At 41.8% G+C, this 20201-nt stretch overlaps 1 protein-coding gene across 13 annotated transcripts in view; it reads left to right on the top strand.

Moving 5' to 3' along the window:
* The window catches only part of SUDS3 (SDS3 homolog, SIN3A corepressor complex component), a 384413-nt gene that overhangs the window by 182282 nt on the left and 181930 nt on the right, over window positions 1-20201 (top strand). Inside the window, exon 15 of one of the 13 annotated variants that reach the window (XM_082355976.1) lies at window positions 4578-17539. The exons of 11 other annotated variants lie outside the window; for them this stretch is intronic. In XM_082355976.1, coding sequence (XP_082212102.1) covers window positions 4578-4668 — 91 coding nt within the window. In that variant the 3' untranslated portion in view covers window positions 4669-17539. Of the gene's footprint in view, window positions 1-1373; window positions 1396-4577; window positions 17540-20201 lie in introns of those variants that run through there. One more of the 13 variants, XM_082355969.1, reaches the window with a different exon arrangement.

Raw genomic sequence — 20201 nt, forward strand, 5'->3', positions numbered from 1 at the left:
TAAGTTTTTCTTTTTTCGGCCGTGCCATGTGGCATGTGGGATCTTAGTTCCCTGACCAGGGATTGAACCCACCTGTGCCCCCTGCAGTGGAAGTACGGAGTCTTAACCACTGGATGGCCAGGGAAGTCCCTGTATGTTATTAATTAAAATATTATTTTCCATTTTATATTGCACCATGTTTTTAAAATTCCGAAAGTACGTAATTCAGTGCTTTTAACAGGAGTCATAATGACTGGCTGTGTGTGTAGTGATTAGACATGGAGGCTTAGGAACCTGGCTACCTGGGTTCAAAATCTGGCTCCATCCCCTCTCAGTTTTGGGTACATGGATAAGTTACTAAATCTCTGTGTACTTTTGTTTCCTTATAGGCAAACTGAGGGTGAAGATGGTACCTATTTATTAGGGTTGCTCTGAGGGTTGCGTGAGATGATGCATGTAAGATGCATGGTAGACAAGATCTGGTGACATAAGAACAATCAAACAACCTAGAAGTAAATAAAGAAGTAAAGTATCCCCCAGCCCATTTTCTAGATATAAGTTCACCTAGTAATGTCTGCCCAGGTATTTGAACCTCTGCAAACATATGCAGATCAGGACTGGCATGCGAGGGAGGCGTGTGAGGTGCCGAGGGTGCACAGTTTAAGGTGCCAGCCCCGCATTTGCATGGACCTGAGAGTGAGAACATCCTGAAATTTTGTGTTCGGATGCCTCACTTGCCTTACCCTAGCCAGGCCCTGACACAGGTAATGAAGAGACTTCTGCTTCTGATAATGGTAGACTAGGTAATCTGGACCAACCCTCCCACTAGACAGACTGGAATATATATTCACACACACATACATATACACCCATATGTCTATATAAACATATACACACATACATACGTATACACACGTATACGTATGTATGTATACACACACACACACACACACACACACACTACTTCAAGACATCAGACAGCTAACAAGTAGTGAAAATTATTCACCGGGGTGGAGGTCTACGGAGGTGAGACCAATATCTGGCAGTTCTGGGTGTGATGAGAGGCGAAGAAGCTGAGTGGTCATTTTAGCCCGCACCTAGGGCTGGGGGCACAGAGATGAGAACTCAGGGCTTGCCGAGGGGGAGAGGGCTTGGTGAGCCCTCCTTCCTTTTGGTTGGCATCCTGAGGGGCTGCACCCTAGGGGTAAAGGTGAGATAGAGGCAGACAGGCTCTTACAGGGATGCAGCTCAGCACTGACTCATCTCAGTCCCTGAAGTTTGTATGGAGAGGACCCCAGATTGCCGGTTTCCACAGGGACTCAGAGGAAGCACACGTAAGTGCTCCCTGGAGAAAAATAACATCATTCTAAGCCTCAAATTATTTCTACAAACAGGTTTACAAATGCAATGTCTGGCATGCAGGAAAATGATAATCAGGCACATGAGAGGTGAGCAGCCAGCAGAAACAATGGACAAAAGAAACAGACCCCTAGAACCTCCAAATATTGAGGTTATCAGACAACGACCATAAGATAACTCTGCTTGCTATGTACAAGGAGATAAAAGAGAAAATTGAGAATGTTGGTGAAAAACTAAAAATAATAAAAAGAAGTAATTGGAAGTTCTAGAAATGAAAAGAAAATAAATTAAGAACTCAGCAAATTAGGCATAGTTCGAAGAGACTTGGTCAATTGGAAGATGGGTCAGAAGAAAATAGTCAAAATCAAGAATGGAGAGACACAGAAATGGTAAATTCAGAAGAGAAGGAAGAGACTTAAGCATATGGTGAGAAGGTCCAATTGGGGTTTCAGAAGGAGAAGGGAGGAAGGGAATGTGGCAGAAGGAGGTATTTGTAGAGATAGTGACTAAAACTTTTCCAAATCTGATGAAAGGCATCAGCCAGACAATGCCCTACAAACCCCAAGCAGGATAAATATAAAGAAACCAATACATAGGCACATTCTGGAAGAAAATATAGAAAACCAAAACAAAGAGAAAATCTCTCTTTACCTGGCCTCAGGGTGAGCAAAATACCACTCCTTCCCCCAGCCCGCATCTACCTCACCCTACAGTGGACGGTGGGAGCAGCTGTCACCACAGAACATGACTCACAGGGCCATGGCTGCCTTCTTTCATAGTCTGGGAAGAGGTGGGGGATGGGTGAGAACTGGGGGTGGTAAAGTCAAGTGGTTCTTCTCTTGGTGAGCCTCAGAGGTAGGTGTCTGACTTCCAAGTTAGTGGCTCACTTTAAAGCACGGAGGTTGTTGAGATCTCTTTGGTATTGGCTTTTAGTCCTAGTCACCATTTTGGAGCGTTTGTTCATTCATTCAACACATGTTTCCTGAGGACCTACTATGTGCCCAGCACTAAGGAGACATCTGCAAACAAAATAGACTCATATCTTTGTCTTCACGGCACTTACATTCTAATGGGGCGAGACAACAATAAACAAAAGAAATAAAACGGTCAGTACCTGAGATGATTAGACGAGCTCTAGGGAAAAGTGAGCCGGGAAGGGGGAGTGTGGTCATTTTGTCTTACTGAGAAGGTAACAATCGGAAGGAGGTGAGGGAATGAGGTGGGCAGTCCTGTGGTGGGGGGGGGAGTTCACGGCTCCTACATTTTGTTCTACTACAAGTATATATTTTAATTAAACATTACAAATCACAGATGAAATCCAAGAGCTAAAAGAGAGGAGTTGTTTCTGAGAACACGAAGTTAAATGCTTTGAAAAGACTTGAAAAGGTGAGTTGCAAAGAAATGCTGTCAAATTAGGGGACGAAAATGAAAAGATTAGCAAAAAAAAAAAAAAAAATTCACAACACTCTAAAAGAGTGCGGTACCCAGGTTCCTTCATGTGTGCCTTCTTTCAAGTGCTCCACTCCAAAGAAATTGGGATTGGATATCAGAGGTAATATACTGTGGTTGTGATTCATGTAAGAAGGCAGGGAAATTCCAGCAGGACTCCCATGCTCCCAGACAAAACCTCTCCCTGCCTCCAAATATGGGTGGACAAATGACATTGCTTTGTTTTAGGTTAAACTAAAACACTTAAGATATGAAGGCATTATGTTTTATGATTCTTCACTGGGGCTTTCCTGAGTCACCGACCAACCACTAGTTCTGATACTGCAAGCAGGCCAATTTGCTGAACATCAATGAGAAGAAAGCTGTTTTTCTAAAAATCAGTGTGTCTGACTGGCGTTCTCCCTCCCCACCCAAATCCATCCAGTTCTTTCTCGGAGATCATTGCTGAGAGCAGGCAGGAGAGGGAGGGAAACCATGAGAAAAAGGAGGTGGTGTGAAGTAGATGAACCAAATTCAGGAGACCTGGCTCAGGTTCAGATCATAATTGACTATGAGAACTTGGGCAAGTCATTATATCTCTTGGAACCACACTCTCTCATCTGTGACATGGGCACAATAATCGACCCGACTTCTTGAGTTCTTGTAAGGGTTAAATGAGGTGGTGCATTTCAGGTGCTTAGTATACTGCCTGGCATATTGGAAATGCTAAGGAGAGGGTGACTATAGTTATTTTACTACTGACATCCACTGGAACTTGAATGGCCATAACTGCATTTAGTGACAGATCATCTCTCATAGAGCCTGGAGTAGACAGGCTGGAGTAGACTCAAAGGGGAAAGGGCCCTCTACCACGGGAGAATGAACCCCAGGAGGAGACAGGAAAGCATTGCCCTCAGCGGTGGATGTAACGGTAATCTGTGGGGTCTAAGAGTTCCATGTGTGTTCAGCCAGCCGAATCTCATTTTGAACAGAGAAAGGTCAGCCTTACACTTTGTCCGCCCTGGCTGGGATTGGGACTTGAAGAGCGGAAGACCTAGACACCAGGGCTTTGCAGGTAGTCCCGGGAAGTTGGCACCACCTCTAGATGTACCATTTTGGATTTTGAGAGATGGGGAGAGAGACCATGTTCATGATGTTGAACTCCTAATGAACTCTCTGGGTCCTGTAATGCCCTGTGGTCTGTCTTCATCATAGGATGTCATCTTCGTAGGATGCCCTCTTATTTAGCATTTCCCAAACTTGGTTCTATACTGTTCCTTGAGATGCTAATGGATATTCTGGGTTAAAAGGTTCCCATGACATATAAATCTGGGAAATACAGCATACTAGAGTAACAATGATAATGGCTAATATTTTTGGAGGGCAGGTGACTTATGTGTGCCAGCAAGCATACTAAGTATTTTGCAGAGTTTGTATCACTTAATTCTCACAATGTCCCAATAAGGTAGGGACAATGGTTATTATAATCCCCATTTCACGTGCATGGAAATGAAACATCAAGAAATGGTGCTCAGAGAGATTAGTTAACTTACCCAAGGTTGTACAGCAGGTGAGTGGAAAAACAAGGATTTGAACCCAGGTCTTTTGACCCCAAAGCTTCTGTTCTTAACTTGAATTAAGAGTTTTTTTTTCCAAATCCTTGACTTGCAATGGGGTGGTCAGAGAATGTGTCCAATATCCCCTCTTCTAGGAATATTTTGAGCAGAGCAGAGGACTTTGTTTTTCAAATTCAGAAGAATCATATGTATATGAATATATATGTAAATTAAAAACACGTTCACTCTCTGTAGGTGTCTCATGGTCCCTTTGAAAGGAGAGCAGCTGTCAACCCGTGCCCTCTCTTTAATATTCAATCAGCAATTAACATACAAAAGGTTCTGAAAGTCCTGCAGTAAAGATGCCTCTTTTTCTTTAACCCAGTTTGTCCCACCCTATTTTTCCTTCAGAATCCCTTCTTTGCTTCCCATTTTCTTTTAGAACATGTATTAGCATCCACAGGAAGGGTATTCCATGAAACAGGGCTTGAGTAATTCCCTTTGTAGGGGAGGCATTTAAGGCTGTGTGTGTTCCCCACATTGGGGGAGAAGAACCCATTTCAACGTGCATCCCCTACTGGTGGTGAATAGGCAACAGTTCATTCTTTACATAAAGGGCAACATAAAATAAACCCAGACATACCCAGTAAAATCTTCTAGAATATATTGTTCTAGGGAGTAGCTACTTGGAATTTCACAACAGGGAGGGTTTTGGAGGGAAATGGCAAATCATGATTTGTTGATGTACCCTAAAATTTTCAGTGTGTCATAAAGGGAAACTTGACAAGAGGGAACCTCTTAAGAGTCTTGGATGACATTTGCTTGAAATTGGCTTATGGTATGTTCGTATCTCCTTTGCAGACCTAGCTCTGGATGACTATGTGAGTAATATCTTCCTTTTGAAAGCTTTTCATTCTTTATATCGTTTTCTTAGTCCTTGGCAAGATTGCTTAGGGGGCTATATTCATTTCTAACCCATGGAAAAGAAAGCATATCTCTCCCTGAGACTCCAACCTCAGCAAAGCATGCAAGATAATGATAGTGTCAAGCAGTTATACAGACTTTAAATAGCTATCAGTGTAAATATAAGACTGTAAGGCACATGAATAAAAGCTCCTTGAACACTCCAGAAGGGAAAGTAAGCCTGGGTGAACTTTTGCAAGTACTCAAAGCATACAACCAGAATAAATGGATTATTGGGAAGCAGTGTGGCGGGAGTACTAGCCTATCCCTAGTTTCCCTTCTTTCTCAGCACACAGACTACATTTCCCAGCCTCCTTTGCGGTAGCTGCCACCATGTGACTGAGTAGTAGCCACTGGGATGTAAACAGAAATGTTGTGGTCTACCTCCTGCATGACCCATGAAAACCTCACACCCACAATCCTTCTTGTTCTTTTCCCACCCTGGCAACCTTGGAAGCCAGTTTGTTTTTGAAGGTGATGAGTCAGGAAATGGAAAGGTTCTGGGTCCTTGAGTTACTGTTTGCCAGAGCAGCCCTTACCATTCAGGAACACTGCCTTGGAATAGTAGATAAGTGAGAAATAAACTGTTATGTTTGAGCTATCATACCTTTGGGGGATTGTTTGCTGTGTTGGCTGGAAGTCTGGACAGGGAGTTTGCACTTGGTGGTGTGTGTAGTGTTTGCAGAGAAAGAACATTATGTGCTTGAAAGACCACGAGCTGCAGAGTGAGACAGACAGGGGTTAAAGTCTCGGCTCTGCCATTCATCGACTCCCAATCTTGGGCAGTTTACTTAATCTCCCTTAGCCTTAGTGTTTTTCCTTTAGAAAATGGAAATAAACTTACCCTGCAGGCTTGTTTTGGAAGTTAAAGAAAACACATTCAACATGTTTGGCACAATGATGGATATATAGTAGATGCTCACTAAATGGTAGCTGTTATTATTGACTTTTCCAATCACTTCTTAAAGAATGCTATTCCCCTGTTTGGGTTCTGCAGGTTGTAACAGTAACCCCTTCCACGTATCCCCATTCTCAAATAAACTAAACAAAAGTACTGAAAAACTGAGAGAGGAAACGTTTGCCTCTGTCTTCTTTTCAGTTCAACATAGTTGTGATTAAATAATTACTTGCATAATGATCAGTTTAATTTCTCTCTCCCTTTCCAGGCTCCTTGAGGGCAGGCATTATGTCTGTTTCGGTCTCAAAACACAGACTAGCACATAGCGTCATGCAGGGTGGAGGTTCCATAAATACTTCTTGAATGCATGAATCGATGAGGACGTGAATCTTTCACTTGTAAATCTTAGCAGGGTTCCGCAAACACCGAACACACAGGTAGGCAGGGGAGAGACACTGCAAGGCCAGCCATCTCAAGGATGTGTTTATCACTGGCCTGCCTGAAATGACACCATCAGAGTCACTCCTTAGGTCTTAGTAGAGGTTATGAGCTGGTGGTCGCCACATACCACTCATCAGTGCATTTTGGTTATTCTGTACTGTGTTTTTAAAAATTCAGTTTATTGCCAACAGTTAAAACTTGGGAGATTTCACATAAAAAGCCACACTTTCTGTTTCTATTGAAAACTTAGAAGGTCTGGCAATGCTGGGCTTGATTGTGGCCTGGAAGCGTTGGCTGGAGTTGAGTAGCCTTGCCCTCATTTAGGACAAGTGCCCTCAAGTCCACCCCACCAGGGCCATTCTTGCCCGCGTTTATGTTACCAGCCTGGCCCTGGAGTTTTCCATCCCCTATTATTATCCCTGAGTCCATTCATTCAATCATTCATGCATTCAACAGATATTTACATGTTTGTGAAAATGGGGATCCAAGACAATATTACCCATGCTTCCTGATCTCTGGGAGTTCATAGGGTGGTTGAGTAATAAGAGACATAAACATATCGTCCCTTAAAACCTTTAAAAATATTGATTAATTGATAACATTGTATAATTATAGTGGGTTAGTGTCCCCCAAGTTTATCTCTACCGTTCACCTCAGAATGTGACTATTTAGAAATAGGGTCTTTGTAGGTATAATTAGTAATTTTCACATCTTTTATCTCTGAGATTCATAGTATTTTCGTAAATGGGTAGGATCAGCCTCATTTTACCAACAAGAAGACTGATGTTCTGAGGGGTTAACCCCACCTGTCCAAAATTGATCTTTGGCCTCCAAATTTGTTCTTCTTTCCACTATATGTCACTGACTGGATTTGTCTTGTTCACTGCTGTATATACAACTGTTGTGCCCGGCACAGAGTAGGTGCTCAATTAATATTCTTGACCAGAATGAAACAAATGACCAGAAGGCAAGATCTTGACGGGGTGGGACAGAAGATGGGAAAGGTCTTCCCTAATAGAGGGAGTATGGGATTACCCCCCGCACAATGCCTAGGACATGGTAAATGCTCAGTAAATACTTTTTAAGTGGTGAGTGCATGAATCGGGCTTTGGAGATGGGCCTTCCTGGGCACCACAGCAATGACCTGTGAGCCCTGGGCATTTGATGTGGGGAGTGCCGGGAAGGAAACTGCCAGACATATACTGCATCTGCTTCCCAGTTTGTCCAGATCACATTCTGCCTCTTCTCCCCCACTACTCCCTGGAGCAGGAAGCTTGGCCAAATCAAATCGTGCTAACTTCATTCCTGCCTGGCTTTCTGCCCACTCCCTGACACCTGTGCCATGTTAAAAATTGATATTGGTTTTCAAATGTTAAACAGCTGGGTCTGTGTGAGGCCAGCAGCTGGTGACTAACAGGGCTGAGGTCTGCAGTGTCTGAACTGCCCCCGTGGGATTTGAATCCCTGTGGGGGGCACCTCCACGTGTTCTGGTTGTGAAGCTCAGAGTCATGCAGTGCTCCATTAGCTGCGATTTCCCCAGAAACGCGGAAGAGTGATGGAGGGATGGATGTCAACCTCATCTCATTATTTATTTTTGCCATAAAATGGGCCTTTCTGAGGTAGCATACATCAGGAGGCCAGCTCACAGTGCTGCTTGGGTGACACTTCATACTTTGTTGAGCAGGTACTCCCTTGGTGCCAACGGCCCCTCTGCCTGATTAATGATATCTCCTTCAATCTGACGCTTTGTGCCTTTCGTGTCTCCCTGGGTCCCCTGCCGAGCTGGCTGGCTGGCTGGCTTCTCACCATGATGACAGCTGACACAGTTACTTCATTGCAAATTTCAAGGTCATTCCCTCTTTGTTACACCCACCCCTGCATACACATACACTGTGGAGACTGGTTCATTTAAAGCAGCCCCAAGATATAGCCTGCTGGCTAAAACACTCAAAGGCCCCTCCAGAGAAAGCCCACACAGCAGCTTCTAAAGATGCCTGTATCCTCTGAGAGAACTGGCACTGGCTCTAAGAGCAGGGGCAAGGGAAGCTGGGACTGGATTCCCAGGCAGTCGAGTGGAACAGTCCAGAGCACAGAGTCACACTTGCTCAGGTTTGCCCTTTCTAAAGGCATCACCTTGGTCTCTCAGGTCCTTCGTCTGCCAAGTGGGGACGATAGCATCCGGTCATAAAGTTATACTGGAAGGCAAATGAGATGAAGCTCATGAGATGTGCTTTGCATATAGTAACTGCTCAGTAAATATTAGCTCTATTATTATTACTCATAAAAATAATACTGAAGCCATTTCCCCAAACATTAGACCAGGGACGCAATCTCTACAGTAGGAGTGAAAGGACTTGAAAACGGACCTGGCATTGGGGATGTTACACTTGGCTCTCCAAGGAGGAAGGGTTATACCTAGCAATGAGGTCAGGAGGCTGTACAAGGAGTCAGAGACTTGGGGTGTATGAGTCCAGGGTTCAAATCAGGAAAACAGAAACCTTCTGAGGTTTCAACGCAAAAGGAATTAAATGCAGGGAATAGATTATAGATGAGCAAAGAAGAGAGAAGCCAAACTGAAAGGGTGAGGCAACTCAGAGATTGGCAACAGCAGGAAGCGGCTCTGTTCCTAGGCCAGAGGAGCAGAGAGAGGGGGTGGTGTGACCAGGAGTTGGGGTCATCGTGTGGAAGCTGGCACTACAGAGAGCCTGCTAGCAGGAACTGGACTTACAGGTGACATGGCTGCTACTAGAGATGCTGCCTGAGGCAGAGAAGATGGGAAGAAAGAGTGACTTCTCTCTTACTGTCACCCACCACTCTCCCCGCCCCCGTGCCTCCCACTGGCCAAACCCAGAAGCCAGCTAGCAAAAGGTTCTGGGAAATGTACTTTGCAGAGGTCAGACGCCTGTGACACAGAGGTGGGCGGAAGAAGGCAGAGGATGGAGCTGAAGGTCCAGGTTTGAAGAAGTTGAATTATGGTTGCCGGATGAACTATAGGATTCCCAGTTAAATGTGAATTTCAGAAAAACAATGACTTTTTAAAGTATAAGTATTATATCAAAATGAAATGATTATTTCATTAATTATTATTCATTTTGACACCCTAGAAAAATTTCATTGCTCATCTGAAATTCACATTTAACTGGGTATCTTGTGTTTTCTTTGCTACGTTTGGCCACTCTAGGTTGAAGGCAATTTTGAACCCTTGGAGGGTCCCAATTCTCAGGCCAGTTTGGGTGGGTGGCAGGTAAGGGAGAGAAAGGAGAGAAGAATGGAGATATCAGACAGCCCTGAAGTTCACCAAATGAATTAATTTTGCCTCTCTTTGTCTTAAAGGGGTTCATTCATTCATTCATTCATTCAGTTACTCACCTATCCATCTACCCTACATCTATCCTTCTACTCATTCATACATTCTCTACTTATTGAACACCTGCTCTGTGCCTGGCACTGTGTTGGGCATTGGGAGTATATCAGTGAGGAGACAGATAACTTCTTTCCTTGGGCAGCTTAAGTGCCAGGCAAGAATACAGATACTAAACCATAAAGCACATGAAACATTTTAACCAAGTCTAGGCATGGTTGTACAGAAAACCTGGAGAGTCAGGGAGTGCCTTCTTGAGGAAGTGTCATTCAAACAGACGTAGAGGGTTAGTAGGAGTTATTTAAGTGAAGGGGGAATTGAGGGTAAGTGTGCCTAAAAAGACAGAGCAGCATAGACCAAGTTGGAAAGGAGTTTGGCGTGTCTGGGAGACTAAGAGAAGGTGCATGTGGGTCCATTATGGAGAGCAAGAGGGAAAGTGGTGCAGGGGAGGCTGGAGAAGTAAGCAGGGGCTGCTGCATATGGTCAGGCAGGTTGTATAGGGCGCAGCCCTGCAGGATAATAGTCAAGAAGAATTGAATTCTGAAAATAAAGGAGTATTAGGAACAACCTGCCAATTTATTTTGCTTACATTTCCCTTTTTTATGAGTGCATAAGAATAATATGTGATAAAAGTCTGAACAAATAAGTCTAAAAGAGCTCTTTAAATAGGTATAAAAGAAAAATTGTAAGTGGTAAGAAAGCTTGGTGCCACAGTTTAATTGGTAGTGTTTTTTCTCTCTTAGAGCTGCATAAAACAGTGGCGAGTCAAGGATGAATCTCACAAATTTAATGTTTAATGATAGAAGTCATTAACAGAAGAATATATAATGTATGATGCTACTTACATAAAGTTCAGAAACCCAGGCAAAACCAAGATATAGTGTTATACCTCAAGGTAGGTGTAGGTGTTATCTTCTGAGAGGTTAGAGGAAACATGATATGCGGGGCGGGGGGAAGACTTCTGAAAGCCTGGCATCGTTCTAGTTCTTGACCTGGCTGGCAGTCACACAGATGTTTGCTTTGTGATTATTCATTGAGCTATACATTTCTGTTTTATACACATTTCTCTGTGGGCCTTAATTTCAATAAAATTTTTAAAAATAGTGTGTCCTGTAATTACTAGCTTTTTAGATTTGATGAAATGCAGAAATGTTTATGTGTGTGCATAGGGGGGCGTATTTTCTCTTTCCTAGCATGCATGCTTCCCTAATAAGTAAGAGGTATCTATCGTGCCTTGAGGAGCGTTAGGGTGGATGTAGCAGGGACATAATAACAAATTTTTTTAGTTTATGAAATAGGCTTTTCATAATCTAAAGGGAAGGGCTTGAGAGGAGTAGGACATAGAGTTTACGCCCTAACAGCATGTGTGTCATAGGATGAAAAGAGGGCAGCAGATGATGCTTATGGTCTGCCAGAGAGGAGAGTCACTTCTCACTGGAGGGAAGTGGAGGTGGCACTGGGCACTGAGGAGAAGACCACACCTGGCAGAAACCATGTGGAACGGAGTTGAATTAACATGAAGATACTAATGCACTCTCTGAGATAAGTGCTAGGATTGGTATATAAAAGTCTGGAAGGAGTTACAGTGTTTATTTCTAGGTACTAGTATCACATGTATTTGAAAAAATTATTTGAGCTTCCTTGTATTTTCTAAATCTTCCACAATTAACATACATTATGCTTGTATCAAGAAAAAAATTATTTTTAATTAAAAAGTATTGGCTGGAATTCCACACCATGTTAGGCTGTGTACGGTACTCGTGCCTGGTGGTGCCTGTGGTGGTTCTTATAGGCCAGGGAGTGTGTGTATGGCATGTTAAATCTTCTACCCTGCATGCAGTATTCTGAACACCAGAGGCAGGGTGGGCACCCAAAGCTTCCAGTGGAGAGAGCTATTATGCGACCTATCTTTCTGAATGGTGCAATCTTTTCAGTTGCCCAAACTCCCCTTTGTGCCTTTTGTCTTCTGTAGCATAAGTACAGCCATATAGAACATCGGGCAGATGCAGTCTGTTGGACGCAAACATGAATTTGTTTTTAAAATTCTCCTTTTTCACCAGTGGCAGCAGCTTTTCTTCCAACCACTACCCAGCAGAGCACATCACCATATGGCACCCACCTCCACCCCTGTGTGAGTGCCTCGAGGACCCTTAGATGTGTAGAAATATAAAGCGTAGTCCATGCCCTTAGGGAGGTCACAGTCTCCTAGGGGAAGCAGATTATATACAACAAGTCAAATTACAGTGTGATGATTATTATGATAAAAGAGGAGAAAGACATATTTTTCCCCCTCCCCTCACACATCCTTATGGCACATTCCAAGGCTAGTATAACGGTAGGAGATAGATATTCTTTTAGCACAGTAATGCAGAGAGGATGAGATAATGGGCGGTTAATCTTGGCAGCGTGACATATCTGATTGCTCTTTTGATGGTCAGCCATGAGGGAGGCCAGGGTGAGTACCACTCATCTCCTCCTCAAAGGATCTGTGTCCCCTCCACATGCCCTAACTTCTAACCCAACAGTGGAACAAAAGGAAGATACACGTGGCTGAAGGATTGCACTGAACCCAGGACGAATGAGCATTGGCTTCAATAAGCTAAGGGTCCAGAGGGGAGAGGAAGTTGAGAATGAGGGTCCATGCGGAAGAGGCTTCCACGTTGGTAATGCCTCGTGGCTCCATTTCCTCCACATCTGCACCTTTGCTAGAGGGCCAATTACATGGTGGAGAATAGACACAAAACTGGAGAAACTGACAGCAGCAAGGTGCTGCAAGATTTTAAGAAAGGGTGCTACAGCATTTAGTTATTTATTCAGTCACTCTTTCAACAAATATTTGATGAAGATTTGCTACATATACGTCACTGTGCTAGACTCTGGGGATATATCTGTAAAGGGATGGACAGAATTCCTGTCCTCATGGAGTTTATAGTCTATTGGAAATAGAAGTATCCATTGTCAGAAGAATTGCAGTACCAGTGCCAAACTCTTGTTTTCTGGTTTCTATTCCAATTTTGGCCTACAAATGGTTTTCTTTTAGGCCCTGCTGTCCAGTTTCTTTCAGGCTATAGTCTGCTGGGTTCCAGCTAATTCAACTGGGGATTACTGATTGCTTGGACATCTGGATTCATTTAGATTCCAAAACTCTAATGTCACTCTGGGAGGCCAATTAGTGTTTGGACTGGACCTTTGCAGCTTGGTAATAATTCCAGATTTCTGATTTATCATCTGCGTTTCTCTTGTTGAAGGCAGCTGTAAAAGATGAGGTCTGCACCTCAGCTGCCGGAGAGTCCTCATTAAATTCACACTTCTCCCCGTTGATTAACCAAACCATCTTCTTTATTAGGAACTTCCATCCCTCCACACACCTCACTCCCATGACTGGAAGTTGTAAAAGTCTTTTTTTTTTTTTTTTTTTACTTGAATCATTGTGTCCTTCCTCTTGAGATGCCAAATGTCAGTTTTCTCATAATAGCCAGGCATGAAAAGTAGTGATCCATTGACATAAAAGTAGACTAGACAGCAAAGACTTCCTTCGTGGCCCACAGTGAAGAAGTTGTCTTTATTGCTCCAGAGTGATGATTGTGGAACTGGAACTAGGCCAAATTGAGAAGGGTTTTTTTTTTTTTTTTTGGCTGGCCATGCAGCATGCGGGATCTTAGTTCCCCGACCAGGGATTGAACCCGTGCCTCCTGCAGCGGAAGCGCAGAGTCCTGACCACTGGACCGCAAGGGAAGCCCCTGGGAAGGGTTTAGGACATTGTTTAATATGCGTGTGGGGCAAACTTTGCTTCACATTTATTCCACCACAACTTAACCGAGTAACTACCTTGTGCCAGGCATTTGTGCCAGGAACCGGCGATATATTGGTGAACAAATCATGGTCCCTGCCCTTGCAGAGCTCAGTCTAGTGGGGGAGACAGATATGTCAACAACAAAAATGTAGTGCAGTTTATAAATACGACCAATGCGGAAGAGAGGAAAGGCTCTATGAGGAGGAGAGCTCCTTGTTGATTAAAGATTTTTGTAATAGTTCATTGACTGGAGTATATTAGATTAATAGTAAAGTCATTATAAGTAGTATTGATGCTGTGGCTTGTGTTAGAAAATATTTGGTGGATGCTTCTATAGCTCGTGGGTTGAATTTTTTTTTTTTTATTAGAATGAGAATAACAGCTAGTATGTTTATTTCAAATCCAACTCAGGTAAATAACCAGTGTGAGCTAGTTATTACAATTACGGTTCCTACAATGATGGTCTGTAGAATGATAGTAAAGATAATAAGGTTTATTAGTACAGGAAGGCTATAAACCAACATTTTTGGGGTATGGGCCAGATAGCTTATTTAGCTGATCTTTACTGTAGAATGTGGTGTAATGTGGTAGCCCGAAGAATTTTGAATTCTTATGGGTAGGTTCAATTCCTATAATTCAAGAAGTAAGAGGTTTTGTTGTTGTTGTTGTTGTTTGTTTTGTTTGTTTGTTTTTGGCCATGCCTCATAGCTTGCGGGATCTTAGTTCCCTGACCAGGGATTGAACCCGGGCCCTGGCAGTGAAAACACCGAGTCCTAACCATTGGACTGCCAGGGAATTCCCTAGAAGTAAGAGGATTTAAACCTCTATTATTACTCTATCAAGGTAACTCTTTCGTCGGAGAAATTTCTTTTTTTTTTTAATTAAAAAATTTTTTTTATTTTGGCCGTATGGCATGTGGGATCTTAGTTCCCCGACCAGGGATCGAACCTGTGCCCTCTGCAGTGGAAGCTCGGAATCTTAACCACTGGACCGCCAGGGAAGTCCCACAGACAAATTTCTTATGTTTGTGGTGGGATGCTTAATGTGATGATAGGTAGTGAAACATGCTGTGTACATAGGGCTAGTGTTAGTGGTAGAAAAATTTTTCATAAGATGGATGAGTTGATCATATCAGAATCATGGGTAGGATGCTTGAATTCATAGAAAGGCAATTGGTAGGAGGAGTGTTCTAATGATGAAATCAGCCGTATACTGGTATGGTAAGTAGGGATTATGAAATGCACCTAGAAATAGGATTGTTGTGAAAATATTTATTATAATGATATTGGCATATTCTGCTAGGAAGAACCCAGTGAATGGGGTGCTGCATGTTCTACACTGAAGCCAAATCCGAGTTCTGATTCTCCTTCTGTTGAATCAAATGGGGCTCAGTTGGTTTCTGCTAGAGTGGAAATAAATCATATTATGGCTAGGGGTCAGGATGGGAAAATTAGTCATATGTGTTCTTGTGTAATAATTAGGGTTGAAAGTGTAAATGATATGTTTATCAACAGGACTGATAAGAGAATAATTGCTAATATTACTTCATATGAGACTGTCTGTGCTATTGCTTGTGGGGTTCCAATTAGTGTGTATTTTGAGTTTGAAGCCCATCCGGATCAGAGGATGGAATAAAAGGCTAGGGTTGATATGGCTAGTGTAACTAATACACATAGGTTTATGTTACTTAGTGGGTAGGGTATGGGAAGAGGGACTTATATTGTGAGAGCTAAGGTTAAGGCCAGAATTGGTGCAATGATAAATATAGAAATTGATGATGTTGGTGGTTGTAGTGGTTCTTTAATAAATAACATGACTGCATCAGCAATGGACTGTAGTAATCCATAGGGGCCAACAATGTTTGACCCTTTTTCAGAGTTACATATAGCCTAGAACTTTTTGTCCAATTAATGTGAGGAATGCTGCAGTTAGTAGGATGGGGATAATGAGTGAAAGAATGATCATAAACATTTTGTTAGGAAGAGGAATTGAACCTCTGGCAATAAAGATTTAAATTTTACATAGTTACTGGGTTCTGCCACCCTAACAAACCCTGTTCTTTGAGTAAATTAATTGAATTAAAATGATATCATTGATTAATTTGAAGGTGCTTTTGTTAAGTAGGCCTTATTTCTCTTGTCCTTTTGTACTGGGAGAAATGTATAATAGATAGAAACCTATCTGGATTACTTGGGTCTCAACTCAGATCACTTAGGACTTTAATCATTGAACAAATGAACCATTAATAGCAGTTACACCATTGGGCTGTCCTGATCCAACACTGAGGTCCTAAACCCTATTGTCAGTGTGAACTCTAGAATAGGATTGTGCTGTTATCCCTAGGGTAACTTGTTCTGTTGATCAATATTTTGGATCAATAAGTGATAATGCGTTTTGACCAGTTGGTCTAAATTTCAATCAGTTGGAGGTTAGTTTATTCTCTGAGGTCACCCCAACAAAAATTGTTAATCCATTAAAAGCTCTGGTATCCCCTGAGGTTCAGTTATTGTTTATTATTATTATTTTTTTGGATTAGTTAATTAAAGCTCCATAGGGTCTTCTTGTCTTATATTTTTCTCTCCTCTTCACAGGAGGGTCAATTTCACTGATCAAAAAGTAAGAGACAGTAAAAGCCTCATGTGGCCATTCATACAAGTCCTTATTTAGAGAAGAAATGATTTTGCTACCTTTGCACAGTCAGGATACCATGGGCATTAACCACTGGTATTGGAGGCACTGGGCAGGCAGTGCCTCTAATACTAGTGATGCTAGAGGTGATGTTTTTGGTAAACAGGCGGGGTTTGTGTTTGCCGAGTTCCTTTTACTTTCTTAAATCTTTCCTTAAATGCATGCCTGTGTTGGGTTAATAATTGTTTTAATAAATAACTAAGTGTTGGCTTAGGTTTATTTTGTTGTTAACTATTCGTGGGCCATCTGCTCTGATATAGGCTTATGCAAGGATAATCATTTTTTGTTACTCATGTTAATAGTATTGCTTCTATTAATAGATTAGTCCAGTATTAAATTAGGAGTTGGTTTATTGTTGGTATTAAGATGAATGTGTTTTGGGCTTCCCTGGTGGCGCAGTGGTTAAGAATCCGCCTGCCAATGCAGGGGACACGGGTTCGAGCCCTGGTCTGGGAACATCCCACATGCCGCGGAGCACCTAAGCCCGTGTGTCACAACTACTGAAGGCCACGTGCCTAGAGCCCGTGCTCCACAACAAGAGAAGCCACCACAATGAGAAGCCCGCGCACCACAACGAAGAGTAGTCCCCGCTCACCGCAGCTAGAGAAAGCCGCGTGCAGCAACGAAGACCCAACACAGCCAAAACCAAATAAATAAAATAAATAAATTAAAAAAAAAAGATGAATGTGTTTTGAGTTTGAATGCTTTCTTAATTGGTGGCTGCTTGGAAGCCAACTATGAAATTGTTAATGTTTCCTTTCTAAGAAAAGCTGTATCCTGTGTATAAAAAGCTGTACTTTTTTAGAGTAACATTTAAAATTGCTCTGGTCCAGGAAGATCCCACATGCCACAGAGCAACTAAGCCCGTGCGCCACAACTACTGAGCCTGTGCTCTAGAGCCCGCGAGCCACAACTGCTGAGCACGTGTGCCACAACTACTGAAACCTGCGTGCCTAGAGGCCGTGCTCTGCAACAAGAGAAGCCACGGCAGTGAGAAGCCCACACACCGCAACAAAGAGTAGCCTCCACTCGCCGCAACTAGAGAAAGCCTGCGTGCAGCAATGAAGACCAAACGCGGCCAAAAAGAAATAAATTTATTTTTTTTAAAAAGTTATGATTTTAAAAGTAATATTTAAAGTTGAGCTAACATTCTTTCCTGGACAACCAGCTTATCATCAGGCTCATTAGGCATGTCACCTCTGCTTATAAATCTCATTATTTTGCCACATAGGTGAGTTTGTTCTTGTAAACTGTTTACAAGTAGGTTGTCTGGTTTCGGGTGTAAGTTCCTTCTGTTGAAGTTTTCTAGTTAAATCATTATGCAGAAGGTAGAAGGTGTAAGCTTTGCTTTTTGGTACTTTTAATGCTTCTTTCATCATTCTCTTGTGGTACTTTATAGAGCCAAGTTTAAATTTCTATCTCCTATACTTTAGATGTTGAGTGAATGTTTTATTTAATTCGCTTATGACAGTTGAATTTGGTGGGAAGTTTGGGCTACTTTTAGTTCAAAGTGTTCATGCGGTATGAAATCTCGTGCGTATAAATTAGGTGCTTTATATTTGTCCAAGCACACTTTCCAGTATGCTCACATTGTGACGACTTGTCTCCTCTTTTATGTTTGGTACTTGTCAATAGCTTTTGGAGAGTTATCCATACTTGAGGAGGGTGATGGGTGATGTGTGTGTACCCCGTGGTCTGATTCCATTAAGCCCTCTATTCTTAATTTACTGCTAAATCTTCCTTTGGTTTTTAATTTCATAAAAACATTCATATTAAATTATTTTACATTCTTGAGGTAGAAAATGTCGCCCATTTCTTCCCATCCCATACCTTGACCTAACATTTTTATTTCTGATAATTACGCTTACTATTCTTCCTTTTCAGGGTTTGCTTAAAGGTGCTGGGATGTAGACTGTATTATTAGCAAGGGTTGGTGAGGGTTATTGGGGTTTATTGATTATAGAGCAGGCTCCTGCAGAGCGCTAAGAAGCACTGCCAAGTCCTTCTAGTTTTAGGCTTTTGCTAGTAGTATTCTGGCAAATAATTTTGTTGTTGTAACTATTTGAGTTTAGGGCTAAGCATAGTTGGGTATCGAATCCCAGTTTGGATCTTAGCTGCTGGGTAGTCAGAAATGTTAAAGTCACTTTTGTAGCTTATTTTTATTTTAGCTATGGCTTTTTACTGCTTAGCTAGGACTTTATTTTTGGGGGTGCTCTTTAACACGCTTTATGCCAGATTTCTATTAATTTGGGTTAATCAATCATATGACCATGGCGGCTACTTTTTGGTGTGCTTGATGCCTGCTCCTTTTAATCTTTTACGGTTTAGAGGGCTTTCTCACTGGGATGCAGATGCTTGCATGTGTAACTTTATTAAAAATTAATAGAAAGGCTGGGACCAAACCTATGTATTTATGGAGTAGGTAACCTCATGTAGGCATTTTCAGTGACTTGCTTTAATTATTAAGCTACATCAACAGGTTGAGTAGAATTTTGTACGTAGAAGATTTATGTACTTAAGTGATATATTGGTATTCAGTGTAATAGTTTGGATTGTGTTAAAATTAGTATCGAAATAATTTTTTCTTTTGTGTGTTATTAAAATGTATTTTAATTTATACATTAAAATATACTTAATTTTGATTTTGTCTGAGGTAAGTGGCAGATCTAGGGGGATGTCTGTCTGTATAAGCTGTATATGTAAGTAATTCATTGGTACAGTTCAGAGGCTAGTTTGTAGTTACGCTAGCTTTGGGTTGGTAAAATAAGGGTAATGTGTTTGTTTAATGAGTTAGCTGAATGTTATATATTTATATATTTTGCCTTGTTTTGGGGGTTTGGCAGGGTGATGATGGCATATAAAGTGTGAGTTTAGCGCGGAGTAAGGGGAGTTTGATTAAACAGGCTATTTACCTGATGCATGTGCATGTGTACATACGTTTGTATGTATATGTGTAATTGCTTTATGTCCCATAACCATTGGCTAAACAACAACTGATGGTTGATGATGTTGGTAAATAATATTCAGTTTAAGCTCAGCTACAAGTTGCTGGACTATGTTAAGTAAGGCCTTTGACAGCCATAGCGGAGTCACAGCATTCCCACCCACCACCCACCCCGCAAATTAAAAAATACCAAATGCGTGAAACCAGTTATGTGTGAGCAGGGGCTGATTAGTCATTAGTCCATCAAGATGTCTTATTTAAGGGGAAAGTGTGTGCTGAGATGGCCCTGAAGTAAGAGCCAGATGCCAGATATATTTCATTCACAGAAACCCCTATGATTTATGGGCCTGGAGCAATAAGAAGGACATGTTTGTGGGCAGGTTGATGGTTTCTCATAGCTTGCTGATTAAGCTCTGTTTATCAGTTATGATAAGCATGTCGACTGGAAGTGAGTTGACTCAACGTGGTATGTGCGATTAATAAACGTATATGTCCTATGTAATAACAAGCTGTCCATTTACTTCATGGATATTCACAGGGACAAGGGTTTAATGTGAGTTGACCAGTATAATGTATTATGTAATGTCAGTAGGATAATGTACATGCTTATAAGCATGGGGTAGATAATTAATGTACGATTATACATATCGTGTATTATGTACAATAAAACATATATGTACTTACATATGTGGAAGGTAACATAATGCACAAAATACATAGCAGTGTTGGTTTTAATGGTGCCATTATTTTATTTTATTTTTTTTAATTATTATTTTATTTATTTATTTTTG

The sequence above is a fragment of the Balaenoptera borealis genome (assembly GCF_965194805.1).
Source record: "Balaenoptera borealis genome assembly, chromosome: 14".
In the NCBI taxonomy this organism is placed as follows: Eukaryota; Metazoa; Chordata; class Mammalia; order Artiodactyla; family Balaenopteridae; genus Balaenoptera; species Balaenoptera borealis.